The sequence below is a fragment of the Rhinolophus hipposideros genome, assembly GCF_964194185.1.
Source record: "Rhinolophus hipposideros genome assembly, chromosome: 24".
Classification (NCBI taxonomy): Eukaryota; Metazoa; Chordata; class Mammalia; order Chiroptera; family Rhinolophidae; genus Rhinolophus; species Rhinolophus hipposideros.
Window position 1 is genome coordinate 24,412,613 of NC_138070.1, and position 27,666 is coordinate 24,440,278.

At 38.3% G+C, this 27,666-nt stretch overlaps 1 protein-coding gene across 5 annotated transcripts in view; it reads left to right on the forward strand.

Annotated features, from left to right (window-relative positions):
* The first annotated feature begins 3,292 nt into the window (after positions 1-3,292).
* The window catches only part of CCDC15 (coiled-coil domain containing 15), a 65,419-nt gene continuing 41,045 nt past the window's right edge, over positions 3,293-27,666 (forward strand). Inside the window, exons 1-9 of one of the 5 annotated variants that reach the window (XM_081037099.1) lie at positions 3,293-3,339; positions 3,971-4,159; positions 6,108-6,257; positions 12,020-12,211; positions 19,902-20,015; positions 24,428-24,547; positions 24,795-25,304; positions 26,250-26,372; positions 27,380-27,484. In XM_081037099.1, the coding sequence (XP_080893225.1) occupies positions 3,992-4,159; positions 6,108-6,257; positions 12,020-12,211; positions 19,902-20,015; positions 24,428-24,547; positions 24,795-25,304; positions 26,250-26,372; positions 27,380-27,484 (1,482 nt within the window). In that variant the 5' untranslated portion in view covers positions 3,293-3,339; positions 3,971-3,991. Of the gene's footprint in view, positions 3,612-3,970; positions 4,160-6,107; positions 6,258-12,019; positions 12,212-19,901; positions 20,016-24,427; positions 24,548-24,794; positions 25,305-26,249; positions 26,373-27,376; positions 27,485-27,666 lie in introns of all 5 variants that reach the window. The other 4 variants (XM_081037097.1, XM_081037098.1, XM_081037100.1 and 1 more) reach the window with 4 other exon arrangements.

Here is a 27,666-nt window from a genome sequence, read left to right on the forward strand (position 1 = left end):
AAAGATCAGTATAGCAGATGTTGAGACAACTGGGCTTACCTGGAGTAATCTGCTATTGGTGCCATTTACAATGAAATGCTGCTGCAAATACTCGGTCTGCATAGATGAGCAGAAGAATCCTCAGCAATGCCTCTAGTTATAAAGCTTATTTTGAGAGGTGAATAAGGAGGAGGAAGAACAAAGGACAGCGCTATGGTCTGCTTTCAGGAAATAGCCAAGGATGTTAGTTAGCCCTGGAAATCCTGCTCATACTTGAAAGGAAGAGAATAAAAGTGGGTGTGACTCAGCTGCCTGAAGTTGGGTTCCCAACATTCAGATCCCATGAGAGTGGGAATAGGAAGATTTCAACCTCTATAGAGGTTCTCCTTAGGATAGGCCCTCAGGACTAACATGTTGTTTTCTAATTTGTTGCAGGTGTGGGTCAGTCAGCCACAAAAGATAGTGGTGACCAAACAGCAAATTGCCCTGTGGTACTCATTAGACAGTCAGGAGTGGACTGCTGCCAAGGGCCCATGACTTGGGTCTTTGTGCAGAGGTGGCCAGGGATCTCCCAGTCACATGTACCAGAGATTACCCTGCTCTGATGAGGAGTGCCCTGGAGCAGGGCCTCAGGACTCCTGCCAGCAACAGCCATTCTGCTATATTTCTGAAGAAGACACACATTTTTTTAAATAATTTTTTGGGGGGAGGGTTAATAGTGTGTTTTTTTCCTGGGGCCCATCATCTCCAAGTCGTTGTCTTTCAATCTAGTTGCCGTTTTGAATCTTAGTTGTAGGGGGCGGAGCCCACCATCCCATGCGGGAATTGAACCCGCAACCTTGTTGTTGAGAGCTCGTGCTCTAACCAACTGAGCCATCTGGCCTCCCCCGCAAGACAGTCATTTCCAAGCAAACAGTTCCCTTGCTAAGAAACTAACTCTGGCCACGTAGAAGATAAGCCTTGTGAAAAAGTCAGAAGAGAGAAACTGGGCCTAATATGTGAGCTCTCTGGACATAACGAGAGTATAGATTCATATGTAACCACTGGCACAGCTGCTAGTGGAAGGCCTAGACCTTGAGGTAGAAGGTTAGACAGAGCAAGGAGCTACCTAATAACAGTTCGTCCCAGTGTTGGTGTGTGTGTGTGTGTGTGTGTGTGTGTGTGTGTGTAAGTATACAAATCAATTTCCCTCTGGTCCTCTCAAGTGGAGGCAGTTTTGTGTTCCTTACCACTCTGGGTGGAGGTGGATGGGTTTCCTTCTGGCTATTTGGTTACTCAGTGCTATTTATAAACCATTCTCCCTCCTTTTACTGAGCTTCACCCCTCACTTGGAATCTAATGTTGTTAGACTATTGTGGGGACAGAGCCCCAGAAAGCAGTTTCCAGGCTCTCGGCCTCATGTGGAGAGGTGCTGGCTCGGATGGTGGATGGCCGTCAGCTGTGGCTGGTTGGCCATCAGCTGTAGCCATTAAGCCATTGGCCACTGATATAACTGCTGCGGCTACGGAGGGGAGCTGAGGAGAGTGAAGGAGGAGACTGAAGGAGAGTAAGGAGAGTCGAGGAGAGTTGGTCGGTTGGCAGCAAAGCGGACAGCAGGTCGCACGTCGTGTAAACCCAGCCTCCAGTGAGACCATAGTGGTATGACTCCCCTACCTATGGCTCCGTGGGGGTTCCTTTTTGTCCTCACCATGTCCTGTGTTCTTATGTGGGGAGCGGGAGCTGAGACCCCGCAGGCCGCCCCGCCGGACACCCCGCACGACAACTATACAACTCACTGCTTTCCAAGTTATACTCATCTACCAACCTCCAGAACTTTTCCTGAAATTCCTTGAAGATTTCTGTTCCTGGCTCCTACCAACACTATTCTTCTCATATATTTTGTTGATTTCAGAACCTCAGGAATAATCCATCCAATGCTCTGATCCTTCATTTCTATGCCCTTTTCTTCTCCAGCGATCTCGTTCTTTAACTTGCCTCAGCACTCCCTCCTTTGGTTGAACTGTAGACTTGGACAGTACCAATATTTGCAACGCCTCCATACTCTCAGTTTCAAGCATCCCACTCTTGGATCACCACCTCTTATCTTTTCGGTGCATTCTTTCTAGTATCCTGTTCTAACAAACCTTCAACCTTCCCCCACCCCCCGACCCCACTGGAACCTACAATCTCTTGATCCTACCAGCTTTAACTTTACAGTGTTCCTTACCACCTATTTGCCCTCCCTTCCCACATTACCTATCTCAAATTCCTCGGTCAGTTATTTAATGATTCCCTTGCATTAATCTTCAACTCTCTTGCCCCTTTCTTGCTTGATAGTAATATTTTGGCAAAACCTCAACCTTGGTTAAAGTTAAATACTCCACTTACTTCATGCCTGTAACTATGCAACTAAAGAAAAAAAACACTAAACCATGCCTACTGGTCTCACTTTAAAATTCGTAATCATGAACCTCACATGGCAGTCTTCTTGCCAGGCTGCACCCACTTTGGAGTGACTGTACTCACTGTTCCCGCTGCTTGGAACACTCTGTAAAACTCTCCCTTGAAGATGACAGTAGCGTGTTCCATACCTCGTGAAACTGCCTTGGAGTCTGCTGGAAAGGACCTCAGGGAAGCCTTCTGTGGTCCTCCTATCTAAAATTGTATGTCCCCTCCCTCCAACACACTCTCCATCCTCTTTTTCTGCTTTTACTCTACAGTACTCATCAACACCAGACGTTTATTTACTTATTCCTGTGTTTATTTGGTTATTCCTTGTTATACTGGGAATTCCATGGGCAAGGTGTATTTGTCTGTTTGGTTCACTGTTCGTACTTCCGGTGCCTAGAGCAGTGCTGGGATGTAAAGATGTCTCAATTAGAAGTTAAATGAACGAATGACTGGATAATTCACAGGGACAATGCAATGCCCAGGATTACAACAGAACTTACAGCAGGGAGGGAGACCACTCAAATGTAGGAATATGTATGGAATAGCCCTGTAAACGTAATGAGGTGTGCACACGATCAGTATGATTTATTATTGCTCTAGGAAGCCCTGCTGGGCCCCCCACTCTTCCTTCCTTTTCCCGTGCTCCCCTCAGTTGGGAATCCTGCCTCGCAGTCAGCAATCCAGGCTGGCGTTGATCTTTTCCCGGAGGATCTGGTACGGTTTCAGGGCTGGGGCTGTGGTTGCACGTCAGCCGGCCCCTCAGCCCGCCCTGCCTAGGTCGCAATATTACCCAGCGGTCCTTCGCACCCACCGGTTTCCGCCCGGTTCCTCGCGCCTTCACAAGGCCCGCCCCCTCAGCCGGACAGGAAGCGGAAGTGACGCATTCCGGGGTCCTAAACCCGCCCCTCACGCGTTCCCCGCTCTCAGAAGGTGCTGGCCGCCCGGAAGGGGCGAATACCGGGAGACGGAGGGGAGGGGCGGGTAGGGGCGGGGCGTCCCACCCAAAAGTGGCGGTTTGCAGGAGGCGGTTGCCTTAGTATCCCGAGTGGTTTGAGTCTAGCGAGCTGCCGGCGGATACCGGATCAGTGCTATCTCAGCAGTGGGACCACGAGGCCTCAAACAGGCTCTGCCCCAGGACACCCTCCTCGTTCAGCGCGTCCCCCATGATGGGATACTGAGTATTTGGACTGCCTCAGACCCAGGTTCCCACCCCCGCCTCCCAGCCCCTGGCTGCTGCCGTCAGCCCTCCCGTCCCACCTGGCTGTGTCCCCACTGGGTGCAGTCCTCGTACTGTCCATCACATCCTTCTGTCTCTCCCTTCCCATCCCTTCCAGAAGGCAGTCGTTAAGCCTTTTCTTCTCTCTGTTTCTTCCCACTTCTCTTCCGTTCTTTCCTCGTTCTGTCCCTTTCCTCCAGAATCCTCGTTCTTCCGCGCCCTGGAAGGCTCCTGGCGCCCCCAAGCCTTCTCTCCTTCTCAGGGCGCCGTGGCTCACGTGTGAGGAGGTCAAGCTTTTAACGCGGTCGTTGGAAGATTTTTAAGCTTTCCCTTTCTCCTAACCAGGAGTCACAGGTGCCAGGAAGCATGGCCCCCATCAAGCAGTCTCGAAATACCACCAGGTTGCCCCTGGCATTAAACCCCCTGAAGAGCCAGGACGTGCTGGCAGTGCTGGCCGAGAGGAACCAGGCTGTAGTGCCCGTCGGGGCCTGGGTGGAACCTGCCTCACCGCGTGGTGCGGAAATACCAGCGTATGTGAGTGTCCGATTGAACCCAAATGGTGGGGATCCTACCCCATCTTTTTGTAAAATTAGCCTTCTCTGGTGCTTAGATAAAAGAGAACAGCCTGGAGCTGCAGTTTCCGTTCTGTCCTAAGTAGATATATTCTCTCATTGAGGATTTTGGAACAAACACATAGGTATTTGCCAAAACTTACGTATGTACATATGTATATGTTTCAGTTTACTTCACAAATGCTTGATTGCTCGCTATGCACAAGACATAGGCACTGTCTGTACCTTCCAGACATTCCACGGCGTAGTCAGGGGGACAGTTGGCCACATTTCATGTAACGTTAATGGAGTGCGTAAAGTTTTTGGTAAGTTGGGTAATGGAGATTGAGGCACAATGGAGTAAGAGAATAAAGGAAGAAGAGATGAATTCTGATTGGGATTCTGAGAAAGCTTAACTATAAATTCCGTGGCAGATCTTGATGTCCTGGTCATTCCTGTCTTGGTGTACAGTAGGTCTTCAGCATAGTTGTTGAATGAATGAATGAGGAAACATACCTTGTGTTGGTGCTTGAAGAATGTTTATGCTGTAAGAATAGATGATAGGGAGGAACATTGCAGCTGAAAGAAAAATTTTGCAAAGTTTACATGGGTGCCTGTTTCCATGATAACACTCAGACATACTAATAAACTCGAGGACAATTTTGAAAGATTTTTTTTGTAGTCTTTCACCAACCTGTTCCAATTAGCTATTTGTTCGAATTTTATTGTGGCGCTTACCACATTATATTCATGGTAAGTTGTTTACATATCTAGTTTTTCTGATGGAGTGTGAGCTCCTAGAACACAGGGGAAAAACTTACCATCACATCTCCACCTTTACCTTAGGGCCTAATAAACATGGGCATTCGGTAAATATTTATGGAATGCGCAAAATGTGTGAAGGTCTACTGATTGTACAGATAGGGTGCTGAACACAAGGTAAAAGTATGAGGTACATCTACTTAGTTGTCCTGATCTCAGAGAAGAAATGAGATATGTTTAAAGTAAATGTTAAATAGCAATGCAATGTTGTATATTCACTTATTTATGTTTGCATATATGTATGTACATATTCATTCATTTATTCCTCCTCTGCCTATTTCCAGAAAGGATTTTAAGAGTTTGGGTAGTGCATGATTAAGTGTTAAGATGATGGTATTTCAAGAAGAATGGTACAACGCTGTGAATACTGATCAGGGACTCAAATGGGATAAAATGTTGCAAGTTGTTTAGAATATGTTTTGAAATAGAACATTACATAAATATTGAGTACTGTTATATTCAAGGCTCTGTGTTATATACTATAGAGGAAACAAAGGAGAATTGAATACATTAGTGCATAATCTAATGGAGGAATCAGGGAATACTGTACTTAGTTAATGTTAATCTGAGGTACCATAGCATAAGAGAGCTCAGAGGAGGAAAGGATTGTGAAGGGTACTAACTAGGAGGTGGGTTTTAGATGGTCTTGAAGACTGAGTAGGCCTTTACTAGATGGAGATAACAGGAAAGGCCCACTGAGTTAAAAATGATGCATAATTCTGAGTATGAAGGCATTTTAGAATAGGACATATTTGATGAGTGGTGAACAATCTGGTGTATTTGGGTTGTTTAACCCATTTTAGAAAATGTGCAACATAAGATAGATTTGAATTGGTTCATTAAAAATTAATGAAGATGCCATCTGTTCTCAGTTCAATGACAAATTAAGATTTGAGTTGAGTACTCACAAATTCCAATTTTTAGTTTGTGATTTGCTTTAAGTTCTTGATACTCACTAGCTATGTGCTAGATTATCATTTCTGAACTCCTGTGATTTCCTTACTCTACTGGGAATTTTGGATTATAGAACTGAACTAGGGGGATTATTTGAGCCCTACTGGGCAAAACTGCTGACATTTAAATTCATTTTCTATCTTTCATCTTTAAAGACTTCAGCATATATGATTGAAGAAGAACTAAAGGAACAGCTGAGAAAAAAACAAGAAGCTTTGAAGCATTTTCAGAGACAAGTCAAACATCGAGTAAATCAACAAATTAGGCTGAGAAAAAAGCAACAACTCCAAAAGTCTTACGAAGCAGTAAGTTCAAAGTGAGACTAAGTGAGGAGTGAATAGAAAGTGTCTGTTTTATAAGATAAACTATTAGGCTGTAATGGTATCACTTTCTTTGGATTCCATGCTTTGTATAATTTGTTTTGCTGGTGAGGGCAGTAGATTTGTATATCGAGAAACCATGTTTTATTCCTGTGTTGTTCTGACTAATTTTTTTGCTTTCACTAGTTAAATGCAATGTCAGAATTTGGGATTCAGATTAGGGTTTGAATTCAGGCTTATGCTATTTTTTTTTTTAATTTATTTATTGGGGTGACAATTGTTAATGAAATTACATAATTTCAGGTGTACAATTCCGTATTACATCATCAATAAATCCTATTGTGTGTTCACCACCCAGAGTCAGTTCTCCTTCCATCACCATATATTTGATCCCCCTTACCCTTATCTCCCTCCCCCCACCCCCCTAACCCTCTGGTAACCACTAAACTATGTCTGTGTCTATGAGTTCTTGTTTCTCATTTGTTTGTCTTGTTTTTGGTTTATATACCACATATCAGTGAAATCATAGGGTTCTCTGCTTTTTCTGTCTGATTTATTTCGCTTAGCATTATATTCTCAAGATCCATCCATGTTGTCAGAAATGTTCCTATATCATCTTTCCTTAACGCTGAATAGTATTCCATTGTGTATATATACCACAACTTCTTTATCCATTCATCTATCGAAGGACATTTTGGTTGTTTCCATGTCTTGGCAACCGTAAACAAAGCTGCAATGAACATTGGAGCACACGTGTCTTTATGTATAAATGATTTCAGATTCTTTGGGTAGATACCCAGGAGAGGGATTGCTGGGTCATATGGTAATTCTATTTGTAATTTTTTGAGGAACCTCCACACTGCCTTCCATAGCGGCTGCACCAGTCTGGGCTTATGCTATTTTTAAAAATTAAATTTATTGAGGTAACATTGGTTAATAATATATAAATTTCTGGTGTACATTGTAATTCATTACCTATATTCTCTATTGCATGCTCACCACCCAAAACCTAGTTTCCTTCTGTTACCATATATTTGACCCTCTACTCATTTTGCCCTTCCCCTCTTGGTAACCACCATTCTGTTGTCTGTTATTTATGAGTTTGTTTTGTTAGTCCATTTGTTAAACTTTTTTGCTTGACATTCCACACATGAGTGAAATCATATGGTTTTTGTCTTTTTCCATCTGACTTATTTCACTTACCATACTACCCTCAAGATTCATCCATGTTTCTGAAAATGGCAATATTTATTTATTTTTAATGGCTAAGTAGTATTCCATTGTTTATATCTGCCACATCTTCTTTATCCATTCATCCACTGATGGACACTTAGGTTGTTTCCATGTCTTGGCTGTTGTAAATAATGCTGCAGTAATCATAGGGATATATCCACATAAATGGATAAATTTATAAATTTATAAATTAGTGTTTTCATATTTTTCAGGTAAATACCCAGAAGAGGAATTTCTGGGTCATACGCTAATTCTAGTCTTAATTTTTTAAGGAACCTCCATACTGTTTTCCATAGTGGCTGCACCAATTTACATTCCCACCAACAGTATATTAGGGTTCCCTTTTCTCCACGTCCTCTCTAACACTTGTTATTTCTTGTCTTTTTAATAATAGCCAATCTAACAGGTGTGAACCAAATTCACAAAAAACACCTCTGAGACCAATGTCCAGAAGCTTAGTGACTATGTTTTCTTCTATGTATTTTATTCTTTCAGGTCTTACATTCAAGTCTTTAATCAATTTTGAGTTAATTTTTGTGTATGGTATAAGACAGTGGTCTAATTTCATTCTTTTGCATACGGCTGTTCAGTTTTCCCAACACCATCTGTTGAAGAGACTCTCCTTTCTACATGGTGTATTCTTGGCTCCTTTGTCATAAATTAGTTGCCTGTGTATGTGTGAGTTTATTTTGGGATTCTCAATTCTGTTCCATTGGTCTGTGTCTGTTTTTTTGTACATGTTGTTTTGCTTACTATAGCTTTGTAATATAGTTTGAAGTTGGGGTGAATGATACCTCCAGCTTTGTTATTTTTTCCTCAGGATTGCTTTGGCTATTTGGGGTCTTTCCTCATTGACTTTTATGTTTGGATGATCTATGTATTGCTCAATGGGGTATTTAGATTCCATACTATAATTGTATTGTTGTCAGTTTCTCCCTTTTGGTGTATTGGTAATTGCTTTATATATTTTGGTGCTTCTAGGTTGGATGCATATATATTAATAAATGTATGTCTTCTTGATAGATATTTTGCTTTATCATTAAAAAATGTCCACCTTTGTCTCTTATTACCTTTTTTGTCTTGAAATCTATTTTGTCTGATGTGAGTACGACTATACCTGTTCTTCTCTGTATACGATTTGCTTGGAGTATCATCTTTTATCCTTTCACTTTGAGCCTATGTTTGTCTTTGCTCCTTATGCAAGTGTGTAGTCATTTCTTGGTTTTTAATCCATCCAGCTACTCTGTGCCTTTTGATTGGTGGGTTCAATCCATTTACTTTTGATTGGTGAGTTCAATCCATTTAGGGTGATAATTGATATATGAGGACTTATATAGCCATTTATTTTATTTTACTTTACTTTTACTTTACTTTACTTTATTTATTGGGGAAGGGGAACAGGACTTTATTGGGGAACAGTGTGTACTTCCAGGACTTTTTCCAAGTCAAGTTGTTGTCCTTTGAATCTTAGTTGTGGAGGGCCAGCTCAGCTCCAGGTCCAGTTGCCGTTATTAGTTGCAGGGGGCACAGCCCACCATCCCTTGTGGGAGTCGAACCGGCAACTTTGTGGTTGAGAGGATGTGCTCCAACCAACTGAGCCATCTGGGAGCTCAGCAGCAGCTCAGCTCAAGGCGCCATGTTCAGTCTTAGTTGCAGGGGGCAGAGCCCACCATCCCTTGGGGGAGTCGAGGAATTGAACTGGCAGCCTTGTGGTTGACAGCCCACTGGCCCATGTGGGAATTAAACTGGCAGCCTTCAGGTTTAGGAGCATGGAGCTCCAACCACCTGAGCCACTGGGCTGGCCCACAAATTATTTTTTTATGTTGTGTGTTCATTACCAAATTGCAGTAGCTATAGTTATTTTTAATGCTTCCTCCCCTTTTATCTTTATGCTATAATTGTTTAATACCTTTCCTGAAATAGCGTTGGAATTTCTTGCTTCTGTCTGTCTCAAAATGTTGAATACTTTTGTCTTTTTTGTTTCAGCTGGAAGAGCTCCTTTTAATCTGTAATCTAGGTCTCAAAGTGACAAATTCCCTCAGTTTTGTTTGTCTGGGAAAGCCTATATTTCTTCTTCATATCTAAAAGATAACTTTGCTAGATATATTATTCTTGGCTGGTGGTTTATCTCTTTCAGTATTTTTAATATATCATTCCACTCTCACCTGGCCTTTAAGGTTTCTACTGAGAAATCTGATGGGCTTTCCTTTGTAGGTTACTGTCTTTTTTTTTTTTTCTTGGCTGCCTTGACAATTCTTTTTTTATTGTTAACTTTTGACAGTTTTAATATGATGTGTCTTAGAGAAGGTCTTTTTGCATTGAAATAATTAAGTGTTCTGTTAACTTCTTGTACTTGAATGTCTAATTCCTTCCCTAGGTTTGAGAAGTTCTCATCAATTATTTCTTTGAATAGGCTTTCTGTTCTCTTCTCCCTCTCTTCTCCTGGAATACCCCTTGTTGCTCTTTCTAATGGTGTCAGATAGTTCTCATAGAGTTCTTTCATTTATTTTTTTTTAAACTCTTAGTTCTCTTCTTCTACCTAAATCATTTCTAGACTTCTATCTTAAAGCTTGCTGATTCTCTCTTCCATCTGGTCTGCTCTATTTCCAGTGCTTTCTAATGCATTCTTCATCTCATTTATTGAGTTCTTCAGCTCCAGAATTTCTGTTTGGTTCTTTTTTTTATAGTTTCAATCTCTTTGGTAAAGTATTCCTTTTGTTAATTTTATTCCTGGGCTCATTGAATTACCTTTCTGAGTTCTCTTATATCTCATTGAGTTTTTTTATAACTGCAATCTTGCATTCTCTGTCATTTAAATCACAGTCTTTCATGTCTTTGAGATTAGAGACTTTTCATTCTCTTTCTGTGCTACCTTCTTGCCTTGGTTATTAATGATACTTGATGGGTTCTTTCTCTGCCTTTGCATTTAAGATAGTGGACTTTTTTTGTTTGCTGTTTTGATTTTAACAGTTCAGTGGTTGCTAATTGGAGGTGTTTCTTTTGTTTCCAAGTAGATGGTGCTGTAGTGCAAGTTTTTGTTTTATCTGTGTGGGTTGGTGGGTGACCCTGCTGTTTCTCAGTTGTCTTGGTCTTGGGGCACCATTACCGTGGGGTGGAGAGGGTTGTGACAGGTAAGAGGGAGCTGGATTCTTGAGCCCCAGTGCTGCCTCTTTATTCCTAATGTTCACTGGCACTGCTGTGCTGTTAAACACATTTCTGCTGCTGCTTCTGGGTTTCACTGCAGTGGGGGTCTGGGGAGTATAGGGAGCCAGATTCTTGGGCACTGGCACTGCTTCTGTCGCTCTTAACTTCCACCCGCCATATTGTGGGGCTGCACTCAACTCTACCATTACTACGTTAGCTGGGGCTACTGCGGCTATGGAACTGTGTCTGTGAACCCGTTCCCTGTCCTTCCCTTTTTCCTTTTTTTTAGAGAGAACTCATTTCCTTTACTGTTATTGAAAACTCACAATTTTTAACACCATGTGTGTAGAATGGCTTAAATAGTATTTAAAGACATTATAGCTTCTAACCTTCTAAAAATTTAGGTCTCCTAAAAACTTCAGATACAGTTAAAGAAAAGTCTATTGACTATCTAATGAGATTATCCCTGATAATTCTCATGTACTGGGTTGGTAAGAGGTATATTTCTTTTTTTCATTTCATCCCATTGATCTTGATTGATGGAAGCTGTAAAGGATGTCCCTTTTTTCTGGAAGTGGAGTTACTCGCAGTACTTCAGTAATCTCAGTGAATCCCATTTCCCCTGAAAAATCCATACTAATTTTCAAAATGTCATATCTCCTTTATCTCAGGGCAGCCAATCCAAGTATTTGTGCCTTTGCTCCAGCGGAGGGACAGCGAGTTGGGGCGTTGGAGGCATAGGGACAGGGGTGAGGGGGAGACTGATATGTGTGGCTTTGAGGCGAGGGCTGGTGGACAGTTGCCATTTTCCCTGTGTGGGGTCCTTCTGTATAGCGGGCAGGCAGGTACCATCTTTCCTGTATTGAGCCCTCCCCCAGACCCCTGTCCTTCCCTTTGTCCTACCTCCCCTACGTGTTCTAATACTCCCACCTTCAGATGTACTGATGCCTGGATCTCTCAGGTGTTTGTGTATTGAGCAGAGGAATCTTTGTTGGATTATAGATGTTTGACTTGTAAATTTAGTGGGAGATACAAAGGGGTCTTCTCACTCAGCCATGATGCTAACCTGGCTGTTTCTATTTTACTAGCTATGTAACCTTGGGCTAATTACTTCCCTTTTCTGGACAGTTTTTTCACCTATAAAATGAGGATATGATACTTGTCTCATACGATTATTGTGAGAATTAGATGAGATAAGGTAAATTATTAGCACATAGTAGGTGCCTGGTAAATGTTGGTTTTTTTGCCAGCTAAAGCTTTCCCCTACTACCCCCCAACGCCAATTTTATATTTTTTGGGCTGCTTATAGGTATTGTGTGATTGGAGTGGAATTTCACTAGAATCATCTTACTCTTTTTTCTTTTGTGAAGGCAGAAAAAGAAGGCTCTATAGCCATGCAATCTTCAGATCCAGCACATTTAATACCCAAAAGAACAAGTGTTTTTCCAAACAATTTGAATGCTGCTATTGGAAGTGCTAGGTCACTGCCTTCCCAGATGCTTGGGGATGGAATTGAAGATAGAGAGAATCAGAATCAATCATTCCAACAACAAGCCCAGGCTGTAAGTACATATTCATTTTATTTTATGTCTGTGAACTTTTTAAATGTGTGACATACCTCGGATATGAAGTAGAGATTAGGAGGTATCACATCCAACTTTACTTTTCTTATCACCTTGTTTTCTTACCTTTGTAAAGTGGGGAATAGTAAGATGATGTTTATTTATAAACATATATTTTAAATTTGTATTTATTTTTGGTAAGACACTTTAGAGTCATCTAAAGTAAGGTGCCAACGTATTAGAGTTCAAAACTTACTAGAGGGGTGGCCGGTTAGCTCATTTGGTTAGAGTGCGGTGCTCTTAACAAGGTCGCTGGTTCGATCCCCACATGGGCCACTGTGAGCTGCGCCCTCCACAACTAGGTTGAAACAACTACTTGACTTGGAGCTGATGGGTCCTGGAAAAGCACACTTAAAATAAGTAAAAGTTAAAAACAACAACAAAAAAACTTACTAGAAAGAGCTTTGGGTCAAAGAACATAGATTTTCCCAATTATACTGGAATTGTGTTATAGGTAAGTTACTCTCAATTTTGTAGCATATGAACAAAAGTGACTCCAAACCTCTTGTACAAAAAGGTTTAATACATACTGGGGCATTTCATTTGCTATTTTTTTCTGTCGTTTTATCTGATTAGCACAATAAATAGATCTATAGGTCAAGTAATATGGTAAAATCTCAGTTAACATATTCAGAGATTTTTAAAAATGTAAACTTTTATTTAATGATTCATTTTGTATACCTGATATTTAAAAATTAACCACCATGAGTAGATTCATCTGCTCGAATCACTTGATGCCATCCAGGCAACCATCCCTGAGTGTGCCTGAGCTTTTGTCCAATTGATACCATTCTTCAGCTCTGCTTTGGGAATGATTCTTTATCTTACCACTTCAAAATGTATTCCTAGGGATAGCGAGAGGAGAGAAAAATGTGGGAAATGATGATTATGTGAAAATAAAAGTTGTGTAACTGCTAACATGCTTGGTCATAAGTGTGAAGCAAATCTGATGGTGCAATAGCATAATAATGTAAATAGGGAAAGCTTTACAAGCACGTTATATTGAAAAACTTATAAACTATTTTTCTTTGTCCCAGACTATGACTTAATCTTGTTATTGTTTGCTTTGGAGTCATTATTTTTAAAATCATATCTGTTTTCTTGATAATGAACAATTTGTTGAGCAAATGTTTAATGAAGCAGGCACCGCATAAAGCACAAGGGATAGGACATTGACTGAAATGGATGCAGCCCTTACCTTCATGGCGTTTGTAGCTATAAATCCCATGGTATTGAGGATTTTACTTCATCTGCATAATACATAAATAGAACACACCGGTGCACAGACATTTGAATATACTGTGTTTGTTAAACATTGTAGGGCTACTAATGAAATGTGAAATGCGGCCCCATGGGTTTATATTTACCAGGACAGATACAAAGCAAATAGAACTGCAATCTAGCAGAGATTAATCTAGAGATATTTGCTGTATTTGGTGATAAAGTTGTGCTGTGCGAGTTCAAAAAATTTTAAATTCCGAGGAAACAGTTGGGAAAGAATTCCTGGGAGAGATGGAATTGAGTTGTATATATATATATATATATATTTTTTTTTTATTGGGGAAGGGGAACAGGACTTTATTGGGGAACAGTGTGTACTTCCAGGACTTTTTTCCAAGTTAAGTTGTTGTCCTTTCAGCCTTAGTTGTGGAGGGCGCAGCTCAGCTCCAGGTCCAGTTGCCATTGTTAGTTGCAGGGGGCACAGCCCACCATCCCTTGCGGGAGTCGAAGAATTGAACTGGCAACCTTGTGGTTGAGAGCCCACTGGCCCATGTGGGAATCGAACCGGCAGTCTTTGGAGTTAGGAGCATGGAGCTCTAACTGCCTGAGCCACTGGGCCGGCCAAGTTGTATATTTTGAATTGGTAAGCAGAATTGAATTGGTAGATTCAAGAGCATTTTGAGATAGGAGGAACATTTAAAAGTCTAGGATATGGAATGGGCTAGGTAAGTTTGGGAATTAGTGATGGGACCTTTCCAACTCTTAGTTTATAAAGGAGAATAACAGAAAATGAAGTTAGATAGGTACATAGGAGGAAATCAGGTTATGAAAAGCCTTAAATGTTACAAAAATTTAAAAAGTTTTTATACCCTGTTTTTTTCTTAAAAGAAGAGGAACTATTGAAGAATGTTCAGTGACTTAAACTATAATACTTTAAGCCTATAAACTTTTGCCCACACAATACCATGACAATAGATGGCTTTGTGATCTTACCATTTGTGTTGCAGTTTTTATCCACTAGATGTCACTAAGAACTAGACAATGAGACTGTTCAAGCCCTCATTCCCTTGGTTTACCTAGAACTGGTTGAGTACATGGTGAACATAGTTCACTTTCTGAATGTTAGTGGACTTTTCAATTTTCTTCTGTCTTGGTGTGATAGAAACATAGAATCTTGGGTTTGGAAGGGTTTTAAAAGTTCACCAGACATATTGAAATATTTAAGATGCAATATTTAAGGATGAAATGATCTGGGCTATACTTCCAAATAATTTAAGGATGAGGTAGGGGGTTATGGATAAAGCAAGACTGGCTAGGAGTTGATATATTCAAGCTGGTCTATATGTATGTGGGTGTTCATTATTGTATTCTGTCTACTTCTACATATGTGTGAAGTTTCCAGTGTCTTTGAATTTATTTATATTTTAAGTTAAATGTTAGAAAAGACGTTATCTAGCCTACCCTTTCTCTAAGGAATTCTTTTTATAACGTTTCTGCTAGAACACTGCCACTGTTAAGCAACTCACTACTTTTTAGACTATTTATTTCATTTTTAGAAGACTTGAAATTATAACAAGTATTTATTCAATATATTGAGTGAAAATCTCCCTCCCTATAACTTTTATCCATTGGGCCTCGTTTTGTACTTACAAACAATAGAGAATAAAAATACCATGGTGATCTCTAAAACCCTTCAAGTATTTGATTATAGCTATCATTTTTCTCCTTTTGGGTTTCTACATTTCTAATGCCTACTTGTTCTAAGATCAGATAAGATTGAGCACGTAAAGTTAGGAACCAGAATCAAAGGACTGGAAGAAATTTCAAGTGTTCGCATAAAATAGAACTAGCCCAGCCCTCTGCTTTTTGTTAGTACTGATATTTATCTCTAAGGATTGAGTTCCTGTGGTATCCTTTGATATCTTCATTTTGGTGGAGAATTGAAGAACAACTGAGCATTGTTTCATTCTTACCATATGATAACTTTTTATTTATCTATGGACTATAAAGATCACCACTATTTCTTTCTGCCGTATATCCCAACTTTTTATTTGTTTCTCACCGAATCTTGTATTATCTTGTTTTTTATTTTTATTCTCTCTTTATATGAATGCAATATTTCCAGGTTTTTCAAACTGGGAAATAACAATTAATTTTGGTAGTTAAGTGATGTGAAATAACCTGCTAAGTTTTCTATAATCTCTCCTGGAAAAAAACCAGTGTTTCAGTTAGGCTCTTTTGGCTGCAAGAATTCAGGCTAACCCAAGCAAGGAGCAGGCGTATTTTAAGAATAGACGTGGGGTAATAAAGGCAGAGTCACAAACTCATACATAGTTGTATCCTAATTTCCTTAAGGAGTCAGCAGATGGAGAGTTTTTCTGGATCTGCGGTAGCTCCAGGGATCCCAGCAGCATGGGATCTTTGATCTTCACACTAGTATTTGATCATTAACTTGACTGATTCACTTGTTCTCATAGGGTGACCAGCTTTCCCCGTTTGCCTGAGATTGAGGGGTTGCCCAGGACATGAGACTTTCAGTGCTAAACCTGGGACAGTTCCTGGCAAACTGGAAGAGTTGGTTGCCCTGCTTCTCTCTTCTTCACTGATTTTTCTACTACCAACTGGTATTCTCATCATCACAGCTCCGAAACTTGGGGATACTTGAAGCTTCTTTAGCCTCTTTTCTCCAGCTTAGGACCTTTTAAGTCCAGTTCCTATCCCTGACTTTTCTCTGACCACTTCCTAGTTCATTGTGTAAGATAAGGAATCTTTATTGGCCCAGCCTGCCTTTTTGCATGAGATCTAGGTTACTGGCCACCCTATAGCTTGGTAGAATAGAATTTGACTTTGGATAGATTTTTATGTCATTAACATACATTTAAAATTGGTATTAACTTGCATGGCAATGGAGTAAGTAAAATTCTATAAATGTTAGATCTCATCTATACTCTTCCCATGACCTGCATATATACTACATTGTTTCATTTATACAGTTACATATAAGTTCTTTCTTTCTAATCCCTAATTGTCTAAAAAAATTACATGAATAAATTAAAAAGAACTGAAGAAAATATGAGCCATGAATGGGAACAGCGCCATAGTAGATATCTGTATATTTGTCAAATTTTATCCTTTATATTTGAAGTTTCATATTTTGTTTTAATGTGTGATCATTGTTTGCTTTCAATTTTAAGATTTGTCTCCAAATTTGTTTATATAGTAAATTTTTATTTTGTCAGTCAGAAATCCTTTTGCTTATTGATAGTTACGTTTGCTAGGTTTTCTACATAATTATGAATAACTCATTTCTATCAGGGAGTTTTTAAGTCTTGGTTAGAGATTCAGTGCCAGTCTTTGTTAATAACAGTGGCCACAAAAGAATGAAAACTGTGCCTAAGCTTTCAATGTACAAAAGACTTTGGTCAAATTTTAGTTTTGAGTAGTCACACACATATAACATGTACACACACATATGTATGTTTAAACTTACTTGTGTAAATATATGTGTATATACACCCATACAACACTCACAGATATATGTAGTGATCACCATTATCTTGCAGTAAAAGAAACGTGTACTTACATACCTATTCATTTTACATAATTTGATTTGTAACATCCCCCTATTTTCCATGTTTTTGTTTAACGCTTATTAACATTAATTTTGGTCCTTGTATTGTTAGTTTCCTGTGGCTTCTGTAAGAAGTTACCTAAAACTTGGTGGCTTCAAATGACAGAAATTTATTCTCACAGTTCTGAAGGCCAGAAGTGCACAATCAGTTTCACTGAGCCAAAATCAACATGTCAGCAGGGCTGTGCTCTTTCCACAGATTCTAGGGGGAAATTTCTTCCTTGACTCGTCAAACTTTTGATGTTTGCGGGCATTCCTGTGCTGTGGACACACCAATGAACCTCTACCTCTGTCTTCACATCACCGTCCCCTCTTCTGTGTGTCAAATGTTCCTCTACCTCTTAGATATTTGTGATGGCATTTAGGGCCTATCTGGATAATCCAGGATTATCCTCATCTCATCTCGTGCTCCTTAACTTAATCACATCTACAAAGTCCCTTTTTCCTGATAAAAAATATTTAAAAGTTTCAGGGACTGGGACTGGATATCTTTGGGTGCCATTATTCAGCCCACTAGAGTCCTCATGGCAGGCCATTCAAAGCGCCTTTGGGTGAGGTTTGGTGAAGGGTTTGGTAATGAGAGAGAAGAATGGATATAATGTATCGTCCAATTGCTGGACCAGTTGAAATATCCTGCTTATAGGACTAATCAATCTGTGACTCTAATAATAGAGGTTTGGGCTTGATGGGAAATGATGCTTATGTTCCCTAATTTAAATCTGTTATATTGTGCAGGGCAGTAATATGTATCATACTTGGCAATGAGTAGGAGGCATATTCATGGCTCGGTCTTTTTTCATAACCTCAACTGCACATATCTCTTTTTGCATTGTGAGTAACTAACTCTATCTTGACCCCTCTCGCCACTCTGTGCTAATCAAATTTAGAAATCTTCCTCTTAGTAGAATAAAGAGTAATATTTCAAGCTGGTTTCTCTGGCTAGAGGTATACACCTTCTAGAAGCAAGGGCAAAACAAGAGTTGACATGCTGTAAGGAAACTGGGCTGGTAGTGAGAGTATTTTTATCCCTAGCTCACTATTAGTGAAAATCATAAAGTATTTATTATTTATATCAGTAAATCATAGTCATGATTTCCCTTCAAGGGAGAATCGATATCGTTAAACTTTCACTGGATGGGTTAGAACTGGTCTTGGCTTTGCCATAATTTCACTGAGTAGTGTAGGAATATGCTTTTCTTCCATACGATGTAATGTTCAGCCTAAAAAAATGGTACTTTGTTCATACCTGTGTTTTTATTAAAGGAACATTCTGTACAGATTTGTGAAATATAAAGTAGGCTGTGTTTCTCTGAAAAAGAAATCAAAATAGAGATAAGGAATGAACACAAAGTCAACCTCTTAATACTCATTATCAGCTGTTAGAGTACTTGAAACATTGGTTCTGTTTAAATGCTTGTGTTTGTGTCTAAGTTAACTGAGGAAGACTTCCTTGAAGAAGGGAGATTTGAGAAAACACTTTAAATAGCCATAGGCTTTAAATGTAGGGGTGAAAAAAGGGTTCATGTAAACAGGAAAAAGGATTTTAGGAGGATTAGGCATAGTCTTCTAGCAAGTGTGATAAAAAGTAACTAGGTAGACAAGGACCAGTTGGAGAAATAATTCCTTATTGAGAAGATGGATAGAAGGTAAGGAATGTGTCTGCTCAATAATTTCTAAGTGTATTAATTAAAACTTTTAGTTCTGATATTTTTGTGTACATACTTAATATAAAAGCATACATTATTAAAAACAATTTGAGTAATAGCACTTAAAATTAAGTTATGAAATGCAGTCTCTTAGAATAATAAAAATAATGGTGTAAAAACATTATCAGTAGATCACAGTCAGTCTCCTTTGCAAATAATCCTCTTGTCTTAGGTCTGGCATTTTTTAATAATAGAGGCCTATTTTCCTGTTGGAAGACTTTAGTAAATTTGGTATTAAGACTAGCCTGCTCACTTATATGTGGAATCTAAAGAAGAGAATAAACGAACAAACAAGACTCAGAGATATAGGGGAAAAAACAACAACAGGTGGTTGCTAGATGGGAGGGGGGTGGGGATGGGGGAGAAGGTTAAGGGATTATAAAGTACAAATTAGTGGTCACAATATAGTCATGGGGATATGAAATACAGTTTGGGGATTATAATCAATAATGTTGTAAAGATTATGCAGCATGCCATGTGGGCACTGGGCTTACAGGGGGTCACTTCATAGACTGTGTAGGTGCCTGACCAATGCGCTGTACCCCTGAAGCTGAAGTTGAATAATATTGAATGTCAACTATAATTAAATATATACAGAGGGTGCCAAAAAATGTACACACATTTTAAGAAAGGAAAAACTGTATTAAAATTGTAATACTCAACATATACCAATAACAAAAGATGAATACAAGTCATGTTTGACTTCTGCAATTACAAGAGATGCTCAAAGTGGTTACCATCAGCATGATTTTAGTACAGCTTTTTCCTTTTTAGAAATGTGTATACATTTTTTTGGCACCCTCTGTGTGTGTGTGTGTGTGTGTGTGTGTGTGTGTGTGTGTATGGTCACAAGATGTGGAATACAACATAGGGAATATGGTCTATGAATTTGTAACAAACTATATTCGACGTCAGAGGGGTAGGAGATTGGGGTGAGTTATCACTTTGGGAGGGGTGTAAATGTCTAACTGTTACATTGTTTTATACACTTAAAAATGAAAAAAAAAAATGAAAAGAAACCCATAAAATTTTAGCCTGTGTTTTTTGCTTTTTCCTCCCCTTTCCTTGGCAGCTTAGTCAAACCATGAAACAAGCACGTCATCGGCTGGCATCCTTTAAAATTGTGAGTAAAAAAAATACATCAGTGTTTCCAGATCGTACAAGGAAAAGCTTTCCCACCCAAGAGGTAAATTAATTTCAAATACAATATTTTTTAAAATAGAGATAAAAAATACAGGTAAAGATTTATTTATATCTCAGCATTATTTAGAACTAGAAAATAATTGGAAATAACCTTAAATATTCAATAGTAGGGAATGGATAAAAAATTATAATATAACCATATATAGCCATTCTAAAAAATATTGTTTCAAAGAATATCTGAAGACAAGGGTAAGTGTCTGTGATATAAAGTTCAGTGGAAAAAAGAGTGTACAAAATTATATACACTATAATCTCAATTAAAAAAATGAATTCAACAAATGTTTATGGAACATCTATAATTGCCAGGCATTGGTCTAGGACCAGGGCTTACAGTGGTGAAAATATACCCAAAGATCCCTCAAGGAGCGTCTGTCCTAGTGGGGAAGCATATAATAAATAAGCAAACAGATACAGAATATAATTTCAAATGATAAGTGCTATGAAAACAATAAAGCAACATAAAGAGATGGGGAGAGAATGCTACGTGCATAGATAAAAGCCTGGAAAGAATACTATTTTTGGGTAGTGTTATTACAATTTTTATAATATTGTCTTCTGTTGGCTTTCTTTACTTTAAAATTTTTCCATAATGTATGTATTTTGCTTTGTAATTAGGAAAAACTCAATACCACTATTTTTTTTTAAAAGAAAGAAATTCTTTTGATTAATTTTTAAAAATTAAAAATTCTTAAGATTGAAAAATGGGAATCCAAATGTGGAATTAGACTTAAAAGTATACTTAAGGCTATACTTGTAAAATAACATTGTTTTGGTGCCTACTTATTTCAGTGTTCAGCGATTTGGATGCTAAACTCATGTACTTTTCCTGTATTTACTTAATTTTGGGATTAATTTCAAGTTTTGATAGGCGTCTAGAAAAATGAACCATTAATCTTTTTTACTCTGTGTTTTTTTTGCCATCATCAACTCTGGTTCTTATTTAGTTCTTTCTCAGTTTCACTTCCTGATTAATATTCTTTGCCATTTTCCTAGATTATACATATATTTTTGTATTTTTTCCTGAAGTATCTCAACACAGCAATCAAAAATGGGAATCCAAATGTGGAATTAGACTTAAAAGGATACTTAAGACTATACTTGTAAAATAACGTTGTTTAAAATATTTGTCTGGTATGTTTGTAGTTGGTAGAATACTAAACTATAATGTCTCTCTCTTCAATGATAACTAAGAAGTTTATAGTTAAATATAAAAATACAAGTGGGCATGGGTGTGTGTTTGTATATGGCATTCCATCTTAGATGCATTCAGTATGATTACCTTTTTCTAGCATTGTCTTGTTGTGACTCAAGGTAGAGTTTCTTTTGTACCTAAATTCTCCTCAATGGCTTGGTATCTTGATAATTTTTATACCTACCTTGGATTTGGCCATATTATAATTTGGGCTATTAGACTGACTCCAGGGTACTGTTAGAATGAGGCGATTGGACACATTCTAAGAAACCAGAAGCAAAAGGGTTATCAGATCCTAGAGATTGATATTTTGTATTTGTGTGGAACATTTCAGACCTTTCAATTGTTTTTCCAGAAAAAGTGCTGTTCATAGGTCTAACTAAAACAATTATCTAGTAGAAGGGAGGAGGATTAAGTGTAAGATAACATCCTTGTATAAACCAGTTTTATATGTCAAAGGTGCCATTTAAGTGTAATACATTATTTTATGACTATGGTGTGATAATGAATTCAGACTTTCTGCTTGTTCTGAAGAATGCATGTGTATTTTTCAGGTATAACATCGGAAACAAATCTCCATAAAATTGAGAAGGATCTAAGAAATTAGTGAACTTTTTCTTATCACTTAGATCAGATCAAGTGTGTAGTCTTTCCCTCAAATCTGAGCAGTTTTCTGCCTCCTTGGTTGAAGGAAGTGGGAATCTTCCAATAAGGAAGGAGAACAATCTATAACCCAGTTGAACTCTGGTTTCATTTCCTTGTTAGACTTATTTTTACTGACATCAGAAGCTGTCTGGTTATTGTTTTTCCAGATCTGGAGATACAACTGTGTTTCCCAAAATTAAAATCTAGCTGGACAGTCAGCTCTAATGTGCCTTTTGGAGCAAAAATTAATATAAGACCTGGTCTTATTTTACTATAAGACTGGGACTAATATAATAATATAATATAATATATCATAATATAATATAATATCGGGTCTTATTTTACTATAAGACCGGGTCTTATATAAGATAATACAAGACTGGGTTTTATTATTAATGTTTGCTCCAAAAGGTGCATTAGAGATGATTGTCTGGCTAGGTCTTATTTTTGGAAGATATACTTGCTTGCCTGTTGTCAGGTCGTCAAGACAAAAATCTTAAGCCTTTTAAAGTTGTTACTAGCTAGAATAGGGGCAAATTGTCATTTATGAAGTTAATATATCTCCTCCCAGCCTATTTCACTCCATATGTTTGATGTGTGAGTGACTTGTTCGTACATTTGAAATGGAACTATTTGTTTTCCTTTATTCTGTATTAGACTACCATAGCCTGCTAAGACTACTCCAGATCTTTCACAAAAACTCAACTTAGTGTCATGAGCATATTACTTTCTCTGGACCATTTATATTTTTATTGATTTTTTTCCCCCAGAAAGCACTTTATAGGAAACTAACATTCATCAGGATAAATATAGAAATAAGAGGAGAATTACCCTTTAAGTTCTATCAAGGTCTTTTAAATACTGTATATTACCAGGAATTTGTGGAAAATCAGGTAGGGAAATGTAAAGAGTAGCAGGGGGAAAATAATGGCTTGTTACAGCTGTCCACAGCTAATAAAGGATGAGTTTAACAGTTAGATGATACATATCTTGTATTTTTTTAACAGTTTTATTGAGATAGGATTCACATACCACACAACTTACCCATTAAAAGTGTACAATTCAGTGGTTTTTAGTGTATTCTAGGGTTGTGCAACTGTCGCCATGATCTAATTTAGAACATTTTCTTCCCCCTTAAAAGAAACCCTGTATCCATTGGCTGTCACTCCCAATTCCCCTCTCTGTCTCTACCCACAGGCCTAAGCAATTACTGATCTACTTTCTGTCTCTGTAGATTTGCTTATTCTAGGTATTTCATGTAAATGGAATCATAAGATTTGGTCTTTTGTGACTGGCTTATTTTTCAAGGTTTATCCATGTTGTAGCATGTGTCAGTGCTTTATTTTTATTGCTGGGTGATATTCCATTGTATGGCTGTATCACATTTGGTGTATCCATTCATCAGTTGATGGACATTTGGGTTTCCACTTACTGGCTTTTATGAATAATGGTGCTCTGAGCAGTTGTGTACATGTTCTTGTGTAGACATTCATTTCTCTAGTAGGGGAATTTCTGGGTCATGTGATAAGTTCGTATTTAATATTTTATGGAACTGCCAAGCTGTTTTCCATCAGCAGTATATGAGGATTTCAGTGTCTTCACATCCTCTGCAGTAGACCTTGTTACTGTTCATCTTTTTGATTACAGCCATCCTAGTGGGTGTGAGGTGGTATTTCACTGTACTTTTGGTTTGTGTTTCCTAATGACTCATGATCTTGAGTATCTTTTTTCATGTGCTTTATTGATCATTTCTATGTTTCCTGTGGAGAAACTGTCTATTCAAATGCGGTGCCCATTTGAAAATTGGGTTGTCTTTTTATTATCAAGTTGTAAGAGTTCTTTATGAATTCTCCCTCGTCAGATATATGATTTGCAAATATTTCCTCCCATTCAGTCAGTTGTGACTTCACTTTCTTAATGGTATCATTTGTAGCAGAAAATTTTTAATTTTGGTGCAATCCAGTTTTTCTATTTTTCTCTTTTGTTGCTTGTGCTTTTGGTGTAGTATCTAATAAACCACTGCTTAATCTGAGGTCATTAAGATTTCCTCCTATATGTTCTTCTAATTTATAGTTTTAGCTATTACATTTGGGTCTATGATCCATTTAGGTCTATGAGTTAATTTTTATAAATGGTGTGAGGAAGTGTTCTAACTTAATTCTTTTGCTTGTGGATATTCACTTGTACCAATACCATTTCTTGATAAAACTATTATTTCTCCATTTAATTGTCCTGACACCCTTGCTGAAAATCAGTTGACTGTTAATGTAAGGGTTTATTGCTGTGTTTACAATATTGTCTTCTGAGATACATGAACATGGGATGTCTTTCTATTTATTTAGATCTTCTTTAATTTCTTTCAAGAATGTTTTATAGTTTCAGTGTACGGCCTTATACTTCTTTTGTAATGTTCTGTTTTTTATAATATTTGACTATGCTGACCTACTAAAATTATATTAGTAGTGTGCTGAAGCCTAGGATTTTATTGCAATCACATTATTTCTACCTGTAATAGATAAATTTGTCTTTTATCCCCCATTTGTTTGTGTATTCTTTAGGAACCTGACTCTGAGGAATCTTCATCTATTATGCCAGACAAGAAAGGGAGAGAAAATTTGTTTTGGTGGGACCAGCACAATCTTTCTGAAGAGAAGGACATACCTTTCAGCAGAGCTCGGGTAAAGCAGAGTGAAAGGAAATAGCATAATTGAAATTAAACTAATTATGATTTAGATGAGGGATGCCATTTGTACTGGTTTGGATTGTAGATTTGGGTAAGTTGAGCAAAGAGTATAATTTCACATTTTATTCTAATAATTTGTTTGGCTACCATATTCTTTTAAGATTGTTTTAGGAATCTCGTGGAAAACCTAGAGTGTTACTGCTACCTGGCATTCTATATTTGATTTTTATGTTCACTTTTAGAAAGTACAATTCAAAAGTCCATTATTTGCTGTGATGGAAGAGGAAGAGCCGAAGCAGTTACATCATCAGGGCCTTCGGGATGTTCTGCCAGAAACACAAGATTGTCTTCCAGAAGCCCAAGGTGATCTGCTGGAAACCCAGGCTGATTTGACAGGAGTCCAAAGTATTGAGCTGGAAGCCCAGAGTACTGAGCCGGATACCCAGGCTCCTGAGCTGGAAGGCCAAGCTATTGAGCCCAAAGCTCAGGCCATTGAGCCTGAAGTCCTGGTTGTTAAGACAGAAACTCAGGGTATTATACTGGAAGCTATGAGTACTGAACTAGAAGATGGGAGTATTATGTCGGAAGTCCAGGATTTTCTACCCCCAAATCAGGCTTCTCTACCCAAAGACCAGAATATTCTACCCAAATGTCAGGACCAAGATTTTCTACCTGAAGACCAGGATTTTCTACCCAGGGACCAGAATATTCTACTCAAATGTCAAGATCAGGATTCTCTACCCAGATATCAGGTAAAAGAGAGTGGAAAGGAGATACAACAAGAAAAAATAAGCTACTTAAGGTTTGGAGTGGGATTTGTAAGGACTGATTTGGTGATTCATAGTTGGAAAAAATAGTTTCCTGATTGATTTCTAAAAACTCCAGGCTTCTCATTAAGTGTTAAAGTTTATCAGCAGCATATTGCCCCTGTCTGGACAATTCTTTTTTTTTTTTTTAATCTTCATTAGGAAAACTATATCTGGCAGCTAGCATCTACTTTGACATCTGAAAGATGGAAAAAGGAGTGGCCTACAAGTGTCCGTCAGTATCTTTTACCCAGGTTCCCAGGCCAGCCCTCCACCAGAGATCATTTAGACCAAAAGGAAGAAGAAAGGGATCAACAGGAAGTAAATTACTTAGGGTTTTGGGTGGGCTCACGTGGAATAGAGTGTAGTGTTTTGTTTTATTCCATAAAATGTCTAGTTATACTCTGACCTCAGTTAACGCTAGAATTCTCGCTATAGCCTGAAGTGTTATTAGTTGTATTTCTTAACTGAACAATTGATATTTTGTGTTTATTCTTTTTTAGAAAGGAAATTTGAAGCAGTCAACATCAATTTTGATAGGTAGGAAAGGGAGAGAGGTATTTCCTCTGGATGTCCATCAGGATATTCTTCACTGACATCAGGATCAGGTCTCCATCGAGGGCAAGGTAGAACAGAAAAAGGAGAGACAACAGCAGGAACTGATTTGGTTAGGGTTGAGTTTGGAAAGCTTGCAAAACTTGTTCTCAGCTAGGCTTCAGAACCGACAAAACGTATGGTTTTCTGTTTTATTCCATAATATTTCAAATTATTCTGAGTTTTAAAAACTACTAGAAAGTTCTTAATAAAGCCTAAAATGTTATTGCTATCACATTACTCCTACTGGACAATTTACAGGTGTTTTGTTTTTTGTTTTTTGTTTTTGTCTTTTAGAAAGCACGCTTCAAGGAGCCATATTCTGATATGATACATGAGAAAGGGAGAGATGACTTTTCTCTGGTGGGTTATCAGTATCTGCCTCCTAACCTCCAGGACCAGGCCTTCGTCAGAAACCAGGTAGAGCAGAATAAGAGAGAGATAAACAGAAAATAAAATGAATGTATTTTAGACATTCTTGACAACTGGTAATGTGAATGAAGTATAGAGTCAAGTGTAAAAGTTCCTGGTCTAGTGAACTGTGTCAGTCAAATCAGTTCTGTCATTCAGAAGGCTGATAAATCATCTTTATATTGTTATTGTAGAGTCAGTTAGACTATTTTAATTTACTAAAGATGATGTTACAACTTAAACTGAAGCCCATGGTATTACCACAAGCATATTGACCTTACACGAATAATGTAGGAAGAAGTAGGAGATCCTAAACTACTTAAAATGTGAGACTATTCTGTACATAGTTTGGGGTTAAAAATTAAAGTCTACAGAGTTGGGCTAAAAGCGTAACATCCTCATTCAAATCAAAATGTATCAGAATGTGTTCACTTGGTACTGTTTACCTGGGGTTCTCACTGAAGCCTACAGTTTTGTGTTTTTTAATTAAACTTATTGGGGTGACATTGATTAATATAATTATGTAGGTTTCAAGTGTACAGTTCTATAATGCATCATCTATATATTGCATTGTGTTCACCACCTAAAGTCAAATCTCCTTCATTCACTATATATTTAATCCCCTTTAGCCTCTTCTAGCTCCCCCTCTCCCCTTACTCTCTGGTAACCACTAAACTGTTGTCTCTATCTATGAGTTTTTGTTTGTTGCTTTCAGTTTTATATCTTACATATAAGTGAAATCATGGTTCTCGACTTTCTGTCTGACTTATTTCACTTTGCATGATACTCTCAGGATCCATCCATGTTGTCGCAAATGACAGTATTTCATCTTTTCTATGGCTGAGTAATATTCCATTGCATATATGTACCATGTCTTTATCCAATCATCCATTGAAGGACACTTCGGTTGTTTTCCATGTCTTGGCCACTGTGAATAATGAGAAGTATGATTAGCATGTAACCCTGGTTAGACAATTTATTTTCTGTTTGTGTTGTTGAACATGTTTTTCAAGCAGCCGTCATCTTTTATGAGAGAAGAGAGAGTGAGAGATGAATTGCCTCTGGAGTATCATCAGTGTGGTAACCGTCAAATCCAGGACCAAGCCTCCTCTGGAGACCAGGTAGTGCAGAACACAGTGGGAAGACTGGCGCTTTCCAAAAGAGTAACAGAGATGAAATTGCTTAAGATTTGGGCTGGAGCTTGTCAAGCTAGCTTGTATATAGGATACATAGAATTAAGGCTTCTAGAGTTAGGCGGAGAATATAATCTCTTCAGTTATTTCAAAATGTGCCCTTTCTAAAG